Source organism: Kryptolebias marmoratus, linkage group LG13 (genome assembly GCF_001649575.2).
Source record: "Kryptolebias marmoratus isolate JLee-2015 linkage group LG13, ASM164957v2, whole genome shotgun sequence".
In the NCBI taxonomy this organism is placed as follows: Eukaryota; Metazoa; Chordata; class Actinopteri; order Cyprinodontiformes; family Rivulidae; genus Kryptolebias; species Kryptolebias marmoratus.
In genome coordinates, this window is record NC_051442.1 from 12,518,200 (window position 1) to 12,533,031 (window position 14,832).

General features: G+C 44.2%; 1 protein-coding gene across 1 annotated transcript in view; it reads right to left on the minus strand.

The window, feature by feature from the left end:
• The window catches only part of arhgap42a (Rho GTPase activating protein 42a), a 20,459-nt gene that overhangs the window by 2,306 nt on the left and 3,321 nt on the right, over window positions 1-14,832 (minus strand). The window contains exons 2-23 of the mRNA XM_017417925.3: window positions 13,116-13,211; window positions 12,955-13,016; window positions 9,381-9,452; window positions 7,945-8,046; window positions 7,736-7,846; window positions 7,147-7,251; window positions 6,250-6,379; window positions 6,075-6,175; window positions 4,888-4,997; window positions 4,680-4,758; window positions 4,517-4,556; window positions 4,371-4,433; window positions 4,212-4,286; window positions 4,015-4,099; window positions 3,872-3,930; window positions 3,631-3,736; window positions 3,345-3,504; window positions 3,118-3,268; window positions 984-1,661; window positions 738-894; window positions 355-426; window positions 190-269 (exon numbers count right to left, since the gene is read on the minus strand). Coding sequence (XP_017273414.1) covers window positions 190-269; window positions 355-426; window positions 738-894; window positions 984-1,661; window positions 3,118-3,268; window positions 3,345-3,504; window positions 3,631-3,736; window positions 3,872-3,930; window positions 4,015-4,099; window positions 4,212-4,286; window positions 4,371-4,433; window positions 4,517-4,556; window positions 4,680-4,758; window positions 4,888-4,997; window positions 6,075-6,175; window positions 6,250-6,379; window positions 7,147-7,251; window positions 7,736-7,846; window positions 7,945-8,046; window positions 9,381-9,452; window positions 12,955-13,016; window positions 13,116-13,211 — 2,694 coding nt within the window. The remainder of the gene's footprint in view (window positions 1-189; window positions 270-354; window positions 427-737; window positions 895-983; window positions 1,662-3,117; window positions 3,269-3,344; window positions 3,505-3,630; window positions 3,737-3,871; window positions 3,931-4,014; window positions 4,100-4,211; window positions 4,287-4,370; window positions 4,434-4,516; window positions 4,557-4,679; window positions 4,759-4,887; window positions 4,998-6,074; window positions 6,176-6,249; window positions 6,380-7,146; window positions 7,252-7,735; window positions 7,847-7,944; window positions 8,047-9,380; window positions 9,453-12,954; window positions 13,017-13,115; window positions 13,212-14,832) is intronic.

The window sequence follows — 14,832 nt, forward strand, 5'->3', positions numbered from 1 at the left end:
GTCATCAAAATTAAACGAAATAAACATTTGAAATATATGAGTTTGTATGTAATGTATGAATATAATATACAAGTTTCACTTTTTAAATGGAATTACTGAAATCAATCTACTTTTTCATGATATTCTAATTTTATGACCAGCACCTGTATGTGAACTGGGCCAATAAATACATAAAGACATAAAGCTTACCGTTGTGGAACAGCGCCCCCTGTGGAAAGCTCAGCTCATGGCTGTGTTCTGCCTCGCAGGAGTAAAGAGCCTTTGCCTCCCTGTATAAAGTGGATCAAACAGTTTCATCAGTCGTTACGTTCTCCATCACGGGTGGCGCTTTAAATACGGTTAAAGTGAACAAACCTTCCTGAGGGGCAGATGTCTAAGGCAGAGGAGAACACTGAGCTTTCCCGCTGTGGCTGCCCGACAGATAATCTGTGAGACAACGACCGCAAAGAACATCAGCAGATGTGAAGAGCGGAGGGCGCGTTTCCAGTTTTTTTTTTTACTGAAAGTTTCTGAAAACACTCTTGGGATCGAGAAATGAAACAACATAAAAGGAACAACTAATCATTCCTGGAATCGGATCTCATGACTAAGTTCTGATTTTCAGATGTTTTTTTTTTTTGCTGTTTTTTCAAACCAAAGCTCACAGCTGCCTCTTCGTCAACAAGATGATTTTACTTCCTGCTTCATCAAACGTTTAAAAAAAAGACACAAGGAACATAAATGGAGCAAAAACTCACAGGGAGGCGGGTCTGGAGTAGCCGTTGCTGGATGTGGCCGCGGGGCGTTTGGGGATCAGGTCGGAGCCGCAGCGGATGTGTGTCTTACGCAAGTGTCCTCCCCCCTGTTGGTCCAGCGACGTGAGGCTCTGGACTGATCCGTGGCAGCTTTTATAATCTTTGGTAAAACACAGAAGCGGAGGCGCGCGTCAACCAAAGAGCGGCAGGTGTTTCAGCTGATCCTGCGGGGCTAAACGGCGTACGTACCCTCAGAGATGTGCAGGGAGGTGAGGGAGGAAGAGGCTGAGAGCTGGTAGGGAAACAGTGAGGAGGACGAGGACGAGGACGAGGAGGCAGTGCTTGGTTGCCGAGGAGAGGTAGAGTCTGTCGCTGTGTTCTTTGTGGCGGTGGCAGAGGGTGGAGTTCTCTGATCGTCTGAGCGAGTGCTCTTCAGAGAAGAAACCGAGGGTGCTTTCTGAACAGGCACGCCCTCTCTGACACGCGAGGGATGCTCCACAGACGAGTTCTGGATGGAGGCCGTGGACGCTCTGGACGGAGGTCTTGACTCTTTTACCGAAGACAAGGAGGCAATGGAGTTTCTGTTGAAGGACTTCTCCACTGCAGAGAGTAAGGAGGACGTGGAGGAGGACATTGAGGATGTCTGCTCAGAGAGCGGAGCCGGGGTCCAGGAAGAGGAAGCCGTGAGGTGGGAGGAGGGAGCGCCGTCCGACGGCCGTCTCTGGTCCTTCCCGTTGGAGGCGCTGTGTGGAGGCGAGCAGGAGGACGCTGCAGGAGGGGACGACGGCGCGGTGTTGGGAGAGGTGGGCTCGGTGGCAGGAGACGACGGAGGAGAGGCCTGAGGCAGTTCGTTCTTTTCGGAGGAGTGCGAGGACAAAGACTCCTGGCTGCCCATCGGCGTGCTGGAGCTGCTGCTGAACGTGTCACCTGAAACGAAACATTATGAGCCGTCGGGAAGACAAAACCAGCCGTGAAGCTGAACGTTTTCCCTTACTTCTGGGACAAACGTTTTGATGAATTTGTGTATTTTTAAGTCTCCAATCAGAAACAAACACAAAGCAAAAATGAAGAAGCAAAAAAAAAAAAGCCCCGAGCTCAAAATTATAGCAACAGCTGGAAATATTCTGCTATCAAGTTCAATCTAATCATGAAAACGATGTTATTTATACAGCAATTACACAAGAAAAAAGAAAGAGGTTTACTTTTTCAACAGAGTAAACTACAAAACGTTTCTCTCTGAGTTGAATGCAGTATAAATACATTCAAATAAGTACATTAGTACTAAAGAAACATAAACCTTTATCCAGTTTTGAAGTGTTTGTCTGTGACCTTAAAAATCTCTGTACACTTCCTGTCTTCACTTCCTGGAATGCTTGTTCACTGATTACAGCCAAGGAAAAGAGAAGGACTCAGTTCCTTTACCTTCAGCCTCACCGGGCTGCCTGTTGGCGACTATTTGCGAACGTCTTTATGGACCGCCTTGAAAGCTTTGCAAAGGGTTTTGAGTTTCCTTCAGTGAGCCCGGGCGGCTCCCTCTTGTGTCTCAGGAAATTTCAACGCGTTTTAAACATCTGCGCAACACGCTTTCTCCCAGAATAGTCATCGCGTCTGGAACGTGTCTGGAGTCCTTCTCGACTTAGTTTCTGTAATTCAAGAGCTGTGTTTTTGTCAATATGTCGGCTAACGTCCAGGGAATTTTGGCCTAATTTTGTCAGGGAGTTCGTGCAAACGTCTCGTTCAATATTTGTGAAAAGCACTTAAATAACTACACCAATATATTTTACTACAAGTAAAACTCTTGCAAATAAAATTCCTGAAAATATTTCTTTTATTCCTTCAAAATAACCCCCTGCTCTTGAACTCCACGCTCTAAAAGGTGCCACCTCTGAGAGTTGAGGTTTTGCTCTACAGTTCCTGTTAAAAACGGTAAAAATTTCCATGTTTAAGTTTGTTTCTGCTGCTGCTGAGCTGCAGCTCGAGATGGAAATGTGCAGCCAGAACTTTGTCCTTTTTATTTGGCCCGAGTGAAGTTTTCTAACCTTTAAACCACACCTTTAAGAACATGCTGAGGATGAAAACTTGACTTCAGGGGGAAAGGAACAACTTAAATACTCCTAAATATCAGCAGATATTTAAGACCGTCTTCTGATGAGTCCTCACTGTTTTCAAACCTGCACTTTTGATAAATTATTGGATAATTTTAAGATAAAAGCGTTTAATCAGAAACTGTTTCAGCAGAACTGCTGCTTTGATACTTAATGAGCCAAACAAAAACTTATTTAAAATCTTAATCTGAAAGTAATAAAAGTCTAAAGGAAATACTGAAGAGTGAGCTGCTCATGATGAACGAAACAAAGCAGCTATGGTTCAGAAAAAGACTCACTGTCGTTGTCTGCCAGGCAGAGAGCCGGGGGGTACAGACGAGCTCTCCTCTTTCCGGACGACAGACAGATGGCTTTGCTCCTCCGAGGAGTCGACCGGGACGACGGAGCCGGAGGCAGCGGCACGGAGAGGTCCGGGGCTTCGCCGAACATCTGACACAGAAACACGCGCGAGTGTGAGAGCGGTGTCCGCGTATACACGTGATGGAGCACGCGCTCGTGAACACACCTTGTCGTGGTTTTCGATGATGATCTCCACCACGATGTTCTGAAACTTGATGTTCATCATGGCGGCCACCGTTTCCTCCTGCGACCTCATGAGCGTGGGGCCGAAGATCATCCCCAGGTTGGACACGGTCATCAGGTTCTGGTCGCTGTGAGAGGACACGCTGCACACGGACGCGCACAAAACAATGACTAAACAGCGACACGGTCAGTTCAGAAGCATGTGGGGTTATACTGGTGTGGTTAAAACATTCTCAGTGCCTTCTGTTTTGAATGAAACCAGAACGTACTTGAGGAGGTGTTTGGTTAGGATGTCCAGCATTGTTTTGTTTTTTTCCGGCAGTCTGTGTACAAGAGCATGAATCGCTCTCACTCTGTGCCTGTGGTCATCGTACTCTGTGAGTAAAAGAAAAAAAAAAGCGTCAGAAGGAGGAGTTTGGTACGGTTCTCTTTATCACAGATACAGCTTTTGAAAATAAATGTTCGTTTGTTATCATTTATTTGTGAACTTGGCTCTTTCTGAGATCTTACTTGCAGCTCTGATGAATTCTTTGTGCAGCCTGTAGGTCAGTAGTGGTTCTGCTAGACACCTGCACGCAGATTACAGATGAGTAACTCTCCAGCGGGTTTATTTTTCAAGAAAAGGAGTTGTGAAGTTGTCGTGCGTGTATTACCTGAAGTAATCCTTCAGACCACTGGTTATGGTCTTGTTGTCCCAGCTTTCTGCATCCAGCTGCAAGTCAGAGGGGGCTGTAGATGCTGGGAGACAGAAGATGATGAGGAACTGACACGCGGGGACGGGCTTCTAAATATTTACGCTATTTATAGCAACAGAATAAAGAAATCTGGCCAAGCCAGAACAGCAACACACCAAACACACTCGACATCAGTCGCTGAACTTTAGAGTTCACTCCTCCCGTCCTGTAGAGTCCCAGAATAGTGAGGCCTGCAGGCGAGTTTAAACACCAGCGTCATCGTGAGAAGCGGTAAATATCAGTGAAAGTTATTGTTCTCAGCCTGTGGGAAATACCTCTCGCTTCAATCAGCTCGACACACTTTTTAACAAAGTTGAAGCCCGCCTCGTTAAGAAATGCTGTAATACAATTTGAAAGATAGATAAAAACATAAAAACTAGGAATTGTTCAGGTCATTAATCTGATTCAAACTCATACTTACTCTCCTCCTTTTTACTGAGCAGAGAAGGAAGAGTGTAAATCTGAACAAAAGCAGAGTAGAGTATTAATTTGGTCATTAATGAAAACACAAGTGTGCCTTTCTTTTATTGTCACTCTTCCTCAGTGAGTCATTTCTGTCTCTGCAGTGGCGGACGTGTCCTTACAGGTTCTTTTCCATCCATCGCCTCCATCCACAGCCGCCTGTTGGCCTCCGAGAGCGCCTGCAGAGTGATGACGCCATGTCTGCGGGTAAAAATAGTTTCCCTTGACTTCAAAGACGGAGCCACGCCTCGATGTATTCAGTCCAAAAATAATTGCGTGTCGTCATCATCATCACAAACACGGAGGATCCCAGTTAGGTTTCTCTCTCACCTCTCCACCACCTCGATGTCGAAGCAGAAGCGTTTGTCGATGGAGTCCGTTTTTCTCCGGACGCACGAGCGCAGCCGGAACATCTCCGGGCTGCCGTTCACCACACCGTTCTGTTGGGTTCAAAATATTAGAAGTTGAATAAAAATGTCGCAGCAGCCTGCATGAGAAAGGTAACTCATATCTTCTGGGGTTTTTCTGTGTTAGTTTCTGCAGACATCAGCTGATCAAATGTCATGCTTTTTAAAGCTAATTTAAGGCCACTTTTCATGCCACTGACAGTAAATGAATAAACTATTACACGTTTTGTTTGTTTGTTTTATTTTGAAAATTAGGTCATGTCCTTAGTTAGCGAGTTTTTCCTTCAGATTCTAACTTAATGAAGCGAGAATTGGATCCAAAAGAGTCGCTCTAAGTTGCTGTGCGTCATCATTTATCTTCCCTGGGAAATAAATCTGTTTGTTGTCGTTTAATCCTGGGTGGTCGCTCCGACCATATGTCATCACTTCATCACTTTACTGAGCTACAAAATCGGCTTAAAATTTAACACATCGACTGTTTTTACCTCTGTTCCGATCTTGCTTTGCCCTGCCGCCTCGATCCACTCTGAAGAGGCCAGAAAGCGTCTAAATCATACGGTGGTTTTGTGAAAGTCTATTAACACCCATTGTCCCAGGTTTTTTTTCTTATTTTTTTAAAAAACACTCAAAAATCCTTTGCCATCCTAACCATCGACAGTCTTCCAGCCACTTTTGCTGGCGTTTGCATTTAGCCCTTTTTTCTCCGCTCCTGACATTTTCACGTTTTGCCTCCAACGTTTTCCATCAACTGCGCACCGATCAACAGAGACAACATCCAGGATGGTTCCTCATGTTGTCATATGTGCCTTACGGCAATAATTCATCGCCAGAATTCCTGATGGGCGAGTCTGGCTGGAAGATTTCCAAAATCCTTCATCTCATCTTATTGTCTTAGAACTAATGAACAAAAATGAATGCATTTAATGACTTTTAATGCTCTTTAATGCCCCGTGGAAACCCTGCATATTAACCTAACCTAACTTTATAAACCAGTTTGCAGAGGAACTATTTTAAGTCATGCTTGGTGGCTGCTGAGCAGACAGGAATCCTGACATACAAACTTTAGCTCAGATTGGAAAATGGCTGTAAGTGTACAGAAACAGTCCTCACCTGTCTGCTGGCTGGTCGGGTCTCCATGTTGCTCATGGTGAACATCTTGGAACTCTTCTCATAAGTGCAGTAGTACCTGGTCCACACGCTGCCCAGCGGGCCTAGATAACACAAACGGGTAACGTCAGCAATCTGTTTTCTCTCAGAGCACCCGAGGCAGGCTTTAGTCTCTCACGTTTCTCCTGTATGTACAGATATCCCTCCATGGTGAAGCCGCCAGGGGCTTTGAAGTCATCTTCGGCGGAGCGAATCCTCTTCATCAGCCTCTCCACCTCGGCGCGGGTACTTTCAAAGTTGTTACGTGCCTTCAATAAAAAAATAAAAACCCAACCGCATAAAAAAAAGAGCGTTACAAAAACACTTCCATACAAGCTCGATGATCATGAACTTCCGAATAAATTACATAATTTGATGCAATCACTAATAACATTCATCTAAAACTGTTCATTGTTTAACTAAGAGCATAGTTACGGAGACATTTATTTGAACAGAACAGGTAAAAAAACTTAGCGAGATCTGAGATTTCTCAGTTCCTCTGAACAGCTGGAGAAGAGGTTTCACAACTACAAACGCTTCTGTGTTAAAGTAAAACTACCGCCGAGCGAGTTTAATCAGTGTGATTACAAGGAATAATAATGACAAGATGGAACAAGTGAACGGAGCAGATCCTGGTTCAGTCAGTTGATCTCTGATGTTTGAAATGACGCAGAAGGAGCCCCGGGCAGCGACAACGAATTTAAAGACACATTTAGATAAACTCATCGGGGTGACGCTCACACGTTTGTTTGAACAGACACCTGAAAATTGACAGCTTGATTGCCGGGAAAGTAAAGTCTGATTCTTTAATTAGCGCAGCGTTCTCCAGGCTCATGTTGAAAGTAGTTTATTTATTCCAACATACCAGGAGTATCAAGATGGTGGAGTTTTGACTTCGAAACAGAAACTATAGTGTGCACCATAACTTTAACTTTAACTTTATTTCTCCCGTTGCCTTAAAACGCAGGAAACGTGACACATAACTGAGCATTTGGAGATCAGGAATGTCGGGCACAGATCTGATTCCCTCACTTACATTTTGCAGGTTGAACTGGAGATGCTGCTTGTAGGGTTCAAACTCGCTGGCCAACTCGTAGCCTTCGTGGTAGAAGGTAAACAAGCCCTGCAGGAAGGCTAAAAGCTGCGGAGCAGAGGGAGAAACTGTCAGCTCGGGGCTTGGGAGAGGATTACAAAAGAACTGATTATCAGTCATCTGCCTAATAATGAAACCAGCCCCTACAGGAGAAAAAGCCCCCCTGAGCTTTGCCTGTTGTTTGGTTTGCTGCCTTTGTTTACTTTACAACAAAGAGTTTTCCTCACAGGAAGTGCCACCACAGCAGCAGGAAGTAGCTGTTACTGATATCTATCCTTAAAACAGAGTGTGTGATGTGTGTTTTTCTGTTCATGGCTCAGTTGTTTTTCCTATGGCCATGTTTACTTGTACACACTTGTTAATGGCTCGGCTGCAGTTCCAGTCAGTGAATCAGTGTGTAAAAGCAGCAGGGGGAAGGCTAAGTTACTTACATTTTATATGATGAACCATCGTGAGCCGGTGATTGTGTTTTTTCCCAAATATTACACGTTACAAATATAAGAAGGCGGTTTGAAATGGTTTGTGAACTCACCGGCTCCACAAACTCAAACTTCTTCCTCTCCTGCACCTCCTGGATCTTGAAGACATACTGCAGGGAGGCGTCGTAAAAAATCTGTCGGTCCTTGTTCATCTGCGAGTCGGCCTGCGGGGAGATAACACCCACAGCGCACACGCTGGCGTTACCTAACGACCGCGGGAGGAACTCGTTGTGGCTTTGGGAGACTTCTTGAGAGAGTTTACCTCGAGCAGCTGGGCTTCCTTCTTTCTGGAGGACACGCTGAGGTATTTATCCAGCACAGAGTAATACCTTTCGGTCTCCTTATCAAACTGCTTCTTTCCCTCCTGACGAAGACATTAAAGCAGAGAGAGACGTCAGAGCTTTTCACACATAGTTGTCTACAAGACAGAAAGAACATCTGAAGGAGGAATAATGCTTTGTACACAACACCTGCGGCCATGAAGGGACTTTATAATTAAATAAAACCAGGATCACAGCCATGTGTTGATGTGACTCTGGCATCCAGACAGACTGAAGTTTCTGTTCTGGTCTGTCAAGACTCATGTTAAATTCAAAGAAGGGGGTCAGCCTCATAAACTCAGCTCTGAACAAATGTTTTATTTATTTTTTCTTCTGATAATCTGAGAGGAAATACAGGATGCTCTTCTGAAGGCCAGCACCTTCTTTCAGATGTTATCAGTGAAAAGAGACAACAAAATGGGCTTTTTTTCAGAGTAATGAGGAAAATGGAGGGGAACTTTTTTACGTGTGTTTATCTGTCACACATATGACACCCTTCACCAGCAAACCTCAAGTCTATTTGAACCTTTTACGCCAAATTTCTTCAAAATGTTTTGGATTGTCGTGGTCATGAGTGTAGTGTGAACATCAACATCACCCCGGCACAAGTCAAACAGCGCTCAAACGGCACTGGTTCTGAGTTCGACCTTGTGCAACCTGATAAGAAAACGAGTCAAAGCAACAAGATGAAGATTCTCCAGCCATGCTGGCAATGACGATGTGCAAATCGGTCTAATCCTCGACAAACTCTGTGTCCAGGAAGCTACAAACAGGATTTTCAGATTGAACAAAGCTCTGACAAAGTGCACGAGGGCCAACAATAATCTGCATAAAGAGACTTTATGAAAACAGTTTCTTTCAGCTGCAGCAGCAGCGTCTAACTTTAAACGGCAGCGTCTAACTTTAAACGTTCAGATGAACAGCATCGCCCTGAAGACGTGCTGCTGCTTTCACACACACGTGCCACATTCTACAGAAACGAGCTGAGATTTCACCCTTCGGACCAAGTTTCGTTTTGACAACTGTCCCCAGCCCACCCTATTATTACTCATTCTTAGAAAAAAGAAAAATGAGCTGAATGGGATTATTTGACTTGAGACAGCTGCTGAAACCAGACACCACACGCTCTCAGTGTTTATGCTCCCTCTCTGACTTCGTCTATCCTTCTGTTTGGGGACGTCCTCGCTGTCTGCCGCCTCCCCTCCCTCTCTCCCTCCCTCCGTCCGTTCCCATGACCTCGTTAGTGACACTGGACTAGTGTGACCCATCGTTCATCTGAACAAACTGGACTTTTCTGATTGCTGAGCGGGACCGGAGCAGAGCAGAACCCGCGGTCACTGGATAACCCCTTCCGAGCCCGACAGAACTGAGGATGTACCTTGACGGCTCCAATTTGTTCCTTACGGAACCTCTCGAGTGGTGAGATCAAAACGTCGTCAGCATTCTGGATCTGAGAGGGGAAGAAAGAAGCAGAGCAAGTGAGCTTGGCACGTTACGACAACGAATACCAAAAAGTGACATCAAAGCTCCGGTCCCATGAGAGCTGTAGCTGAAATGTTGAAGTTCAAATGGATTTTAATAGGCTGTGGTCAGTGGGTGCTCGACTTCTTTCGACTAAAAACGTTATCTTTAATGGAGAAGCTCTGTAAAAATATCTAAATATTGATATCAGCTACAGTAACACTTTATTTAATGTAAAGTCTAGACGACAACTTCATCAGCACAGATAAACGGAGAAATCTGAGCAACATATGAGGGTTTTAACTGACACTATCACTGAATGGTTTTAAAGTACTTTATCGACGCCTGCAGCCACAAAGTGAGCGCTCATGCAAGTCCTTGTCTGTTAGCAAAACATCTCATGAACCACTGGTTGGATCTGACTGAAACTCTCAGAGATGATCTTCATCTGCATGTTGCTCAATGGTGTGGTCCAGTGCTTCAGAAAAAAAACATTTAATCAAACTTAATTAGTCCAAAATAGGACAGCTCGTCCTGCGCTGAATTGTTCCATATGCACAAATATTATCAGTGGGCACGAAGCATTAAGTCGGCCTTTGGTTAAAAATAAGGTTGAAATTGCCCTGTTATGCTTTTTTAGAAATACTGTCCCATGTAAGATACAAAATGTTTTATATAATCAACTTTAATTTAGTCAAATTTTATACAATTTTGATACAAGGCAGGCTTTAAAATGTTGTTTTACTCTTCCACCATTCTGGACAACAGACAGTTTTCAGAGGAATGAAAACATGGAGCTCGCTTCCTTCATCTGTTTTAAATCTAACAACTGCTAGAGCCTTTAAAAGAGCCCCGCTTCAATATTTCATTATATAAAGTGTTTTAATTGAACATTTATGAATCAATTATTCTATTGTGCTATGTTACTAATGTTATATTAAGTGTGTGTAACTGTCTTTGTCATAAATGTTTTCTTTTTCATTTATGATGTGGACCCCAGGAAGATTAGCCATTGTCACGGCAATGGCTAATGGGGGATCCAAATAAAGAAATAAAAAAGAAATAAAAATCTTAGCAAACTCAAAAGTGACGCGATCTGTGGTGGTCGCTGAGAGTCATCTCCAACACGTGCTCCAGCTGATGTCGTGCGATCTGTTCGCACTTAGACTTTCTGATGGAAATGACTCTCAGCTACTACAACACCAAATTTCAGCTCAATATCTGTAAAAATGCGCCGTAAGCGGCTTTTACCAACACAGAACTGAGACTAAGCTTTGATCCACGGAGGAGATGTGCGCACAAACGGCACGATCATCCATTAAAATCTCAGGAAAAGTAATCCATGTCGGCTGTAGACTAAAGCAGGTCGCTCCTTTGACAAGGCTTCACCTCACCACCAAAGTTTATGAAATCCACTCTGAAACAAACAAGCGCAACTGGCTTGGCTCGGACTCGCTAAAAGGAATGACGCTGTAACTGTGCCAACGCTCCTGCAGCTGTACGGTAAATATGAGAAACTTCTGTCTGAGTTCTGAACTTGACACAGTTAAGAAAAACAATCTACCGAGTGCTTATCAGAGCTCTGCTGTTTATATTTGGTCTGGGAGCTCCTCAGTCATGAGTATATATGTGCTTCTGTCCACTTTTGTTTGGCTCTGTCTCGCTGGTCTAAGCTTCAGCTTCCTGTGTCCTCCGTCACGTTCACTTTAATTTAGAGTTGCACCAGAGTCTGAGGAAATGTTTGCTTTCTTTGTAATGCTTTTTTTTTCCCCTCCCCAACACATCACAATAAGCAGAGCGAAACTGAAAACTGAGAAACTGTGGGGCATTGTGAAAACTCAGAAACAGTCCCTTCTGGTTGGACGGGGCTGATATTTGAGAGGAACCTATGTTCTGGGAAAACCCTTCCTAATGACGGTAAGGCTGGAAGTTCGGATCAATCGGCAGGGTTGCAGGGGTGTCACGGTGAGTGGGAAAAGCACATAATCAAAATACGCACGGAGAAAGAGTGAAAGACGGCAGACCCACACACACTGAAGCCTTTTATAGATTTTCCCAGGCAGCCGGGCCGCGCTCAGCCTCACGGGGGAATAAGCCAGAATAGGTTCCACATGGTTCCTCTGCAACCAGACCGTGCACGCAGCCACGACGGCGAGCACGCTCTCACACAAGGCTCCATACATAAAAGCAGCACACTAGGCACATCTATTACAAATGGGCAAGGATCCAGTGGGCCCCCACAAGGGCCCCTGACTGACGGCGAGTCTCTGAGTCAGAGACGTTTCCAGAATTACCGCGGAGCGCACAATGCTGCTGCCACAGGGTTCATGCTACAGACGTGTGAGTCGGACTTCTGGGGGGAAAGACGTGAGAACCGAGGAAGCGAGCGTGGAGTGCTATAACTGGGGGGCTGCGGCTTCTGAATGAAAATCCTCGAGACGGCGGCATCTGCAGAGTCAGCGAAAGATTTGCCCGTGTTTTGAGCAAACTGCAGCTTGAGAATGATAAACTAACAAAAAAAATTTGTTTAACACAAAAGTGTATAATTAAAGGTAGCCCGACTCAAAGTTGGCTCAACATTAAAGAAAATACTCCTTTTTTTGGTTGCAATTTCACTGAGTTCTTTTGCTTGCAAAAGTATATTCTAGGCCCTGCACATTATTTTACTGCCTGCATTGTACCAACCTGGCATTGTACTAGCATACACTTTTGAAATGAAGGTGAGCAGATTTGAGCCGGTTTTTAAATAATTACTATTCATCATCAGCATGGTTTTAAGACCCAAACATGTTTTTTTTAATCAGAGGAGAGCTCCTGTGAAGGTGTCAAAATACAGCTCTTGTGCTCTTGAGAAGGCTTAGAGACGCTTGCGGCAAAATCGAAAAATGCTTTGAGACGCCCTCGCTCTTTTGAGAGAAAATCTGTCGCACAGATTTTTTCGAACACATTCAAAAATTCAAGCAACAAGTCTCCGTTGGCAGCAGTCGCAGGCCATCTCACGACAACTACGGTGTCTTGATTTTAGCTGCGCTTCAGTTTCACAGCTAAAATAAGCGGCGACGCGGTGACGTTTTGTGCATTCACAAACATCTCTCAGCTACTGATGCAAAAACATGATACCTGATGATACATCGCTGAAAAAGATCAACATATCTGTTTTCTTTTTCATTTCAAAAGAAACAACTTCAAGATAAAATTGAGTTTGTACCAAAAACTCAAGGTATTCACTGTTCTTCACCAATCACTTCAAGGCTGATCATTTTCCCCTGATTCATTTTGGTCTTTCTAGTTACAAACTGGATAAAAAGATAAGTTTCTACATCATATTTAAAGTAATTCTTAATCATAGGTACCTCTGTCTTTAGCCACTTTTAGTGATAACTTAATTGATGCAATAAACATTTAAGTCCACAGAGCTGATCAGAACTGAATTAGTTGTGAGACATCTTATATAAACTACCTTCATCTATCTAAATGGCACATTTTCTTACCAGCCGTTTTCTTTCTTCTTCCATGGTGCTTAAGAGCTGAGAGAACTCCTTCAAGGACTGAGCTGCAAGACAAACGCCTCAATTAAAACCCGTTCCGTTTGCTTATATCTCGCGTGCTGAACGCACAGATGTTGGACAGTTCCGGTGCATTTGTGTCTCACCTATATTGATCTCATCGTCAGTCTCAGCATCGCCAATGCACTCAAACTGAAACTCCTGCAGGGACTGGGAGAACCGCTGGACTGCAAGAGAAAGACCTGAGGGAAAACAAAAACAAGAGCAAGTCACGTAAAAAAATGACAACAAACTGCTCACATAGTTGCACCGTTTGCTGCTGCTGGTGTGACTGGTCCAGCATAACACGATACTTCCATTTCCCTCCAGGCAGCGTTCATTTTCCGCCCCCTCGCTTTAAAGTTTGGACATATTTTCCTATAAGTGTCTGGCATTTCGTCCAGCGCCGAGTGTCAAAGTCTGATGTAACTGAACGGCCGCACCCTGTAATAAATAGTCCGTGTTTGTGTAAAGCGCATAAACACTTGGCCGAATTCGTTCTTTCTGCTAACGCTGCACAGCAACGCTCCGAAACCAGTTCCATCGTCGCGTGCACATAATGATGCCATTAAAGTGTAAGTTAGCAGCAGTTCGAGTCCAATCGGTGCCTGTAAAGCAGCAATAAGAGGACCGAATAGAACCTCATCCCACACAGAAAATAAAAACAAAATGATTTTATTTCCTGCAGACGCTTTGTGTAAACTGAGCTAATCGATAGCGCACGGCGAGGAACAGCTATAAAAGTATTATCTCGATGCTGTGAGCGCTCTGCTTTCATCAGTGGTGTGTGCAGGCGAAGGAGAAGAGATGTCTGTAATTTGATCTCTGAGCGCTCTGAAGGCAGAAACATTTATTTATCAGCAGTAAGACAAAATGTTCCTTATTGTGCAAAAACTATACGTGTGTCTAAAAGTCGAACAGCGGTACTTCTGAGGGCAGGCTTGCTTGGACCTCATAAAAAAGATCCCTCCATGTTGCTCCCCTGCAGACATATTTACTCTTTACATTGTAAGGACTTGTTCTTGCCAACAGTGTAGCCTTTCAGTTTCAGCCCGGTCCGGTGAGGACACCGTCACACACACCTAGCAGGTGTTCGTGCTGACGTCACCCACCTGCAGGCCCAACAAAGACCGTCCTGCTTCTCTGTCAGCTGTTAAAGACGGCGCGACGGCAAGATGATTATTTCACCACTCCGGGTCAAGATTATATTAGCGGGTAGGAGTGCTTCACTTTCTCCTTAGGCCTGAAGTGTCTGCAGCTGGTATTAGTTTAAATCATGCTTCAGATGTGTTGGATGAAGATTGAACTAGTAAATTAATTACATATTAATATGATGGAACATGCTTAACACGTGCAAGACAAGTGAAGTTGTGGTGCATTTTTCAGTAAACTCTTTTCGTATTTAAACCTCGCCACGAGCTCAACGTAATTATACTATACTCATTTCAGCGTATTTTTCAAAAAGTAAGACCTCCTTTTTAAAAAGAGTTGAAAACAGAAACAAAAGCAAATCCTGTGTATGTCTGAAGAGGCCACAATGAAACAAACCTAAGAAGAAAATCAGATCAGAAGTTTCACGAGTGAAATTAAATTATACTGATTCCAATCAGAGCTGATTGTAAAGTCAGCTCAAAGCCAGCCGAGGCGTCCTGGTTTGGGTTTTATTACCAGATACAGAGTCTGGTTTTGCTTTGGAAACACAGACAGGAGGAGGACGAGTTGGCAAGAAGGAAGGAATGGCAACGATGAGGAGAGAAGCGGAAATGTGACTCTGACTAAAAGTTGTGTCCGAGCGTGGAAAACAAAGCAGATCTGTCACGTTGG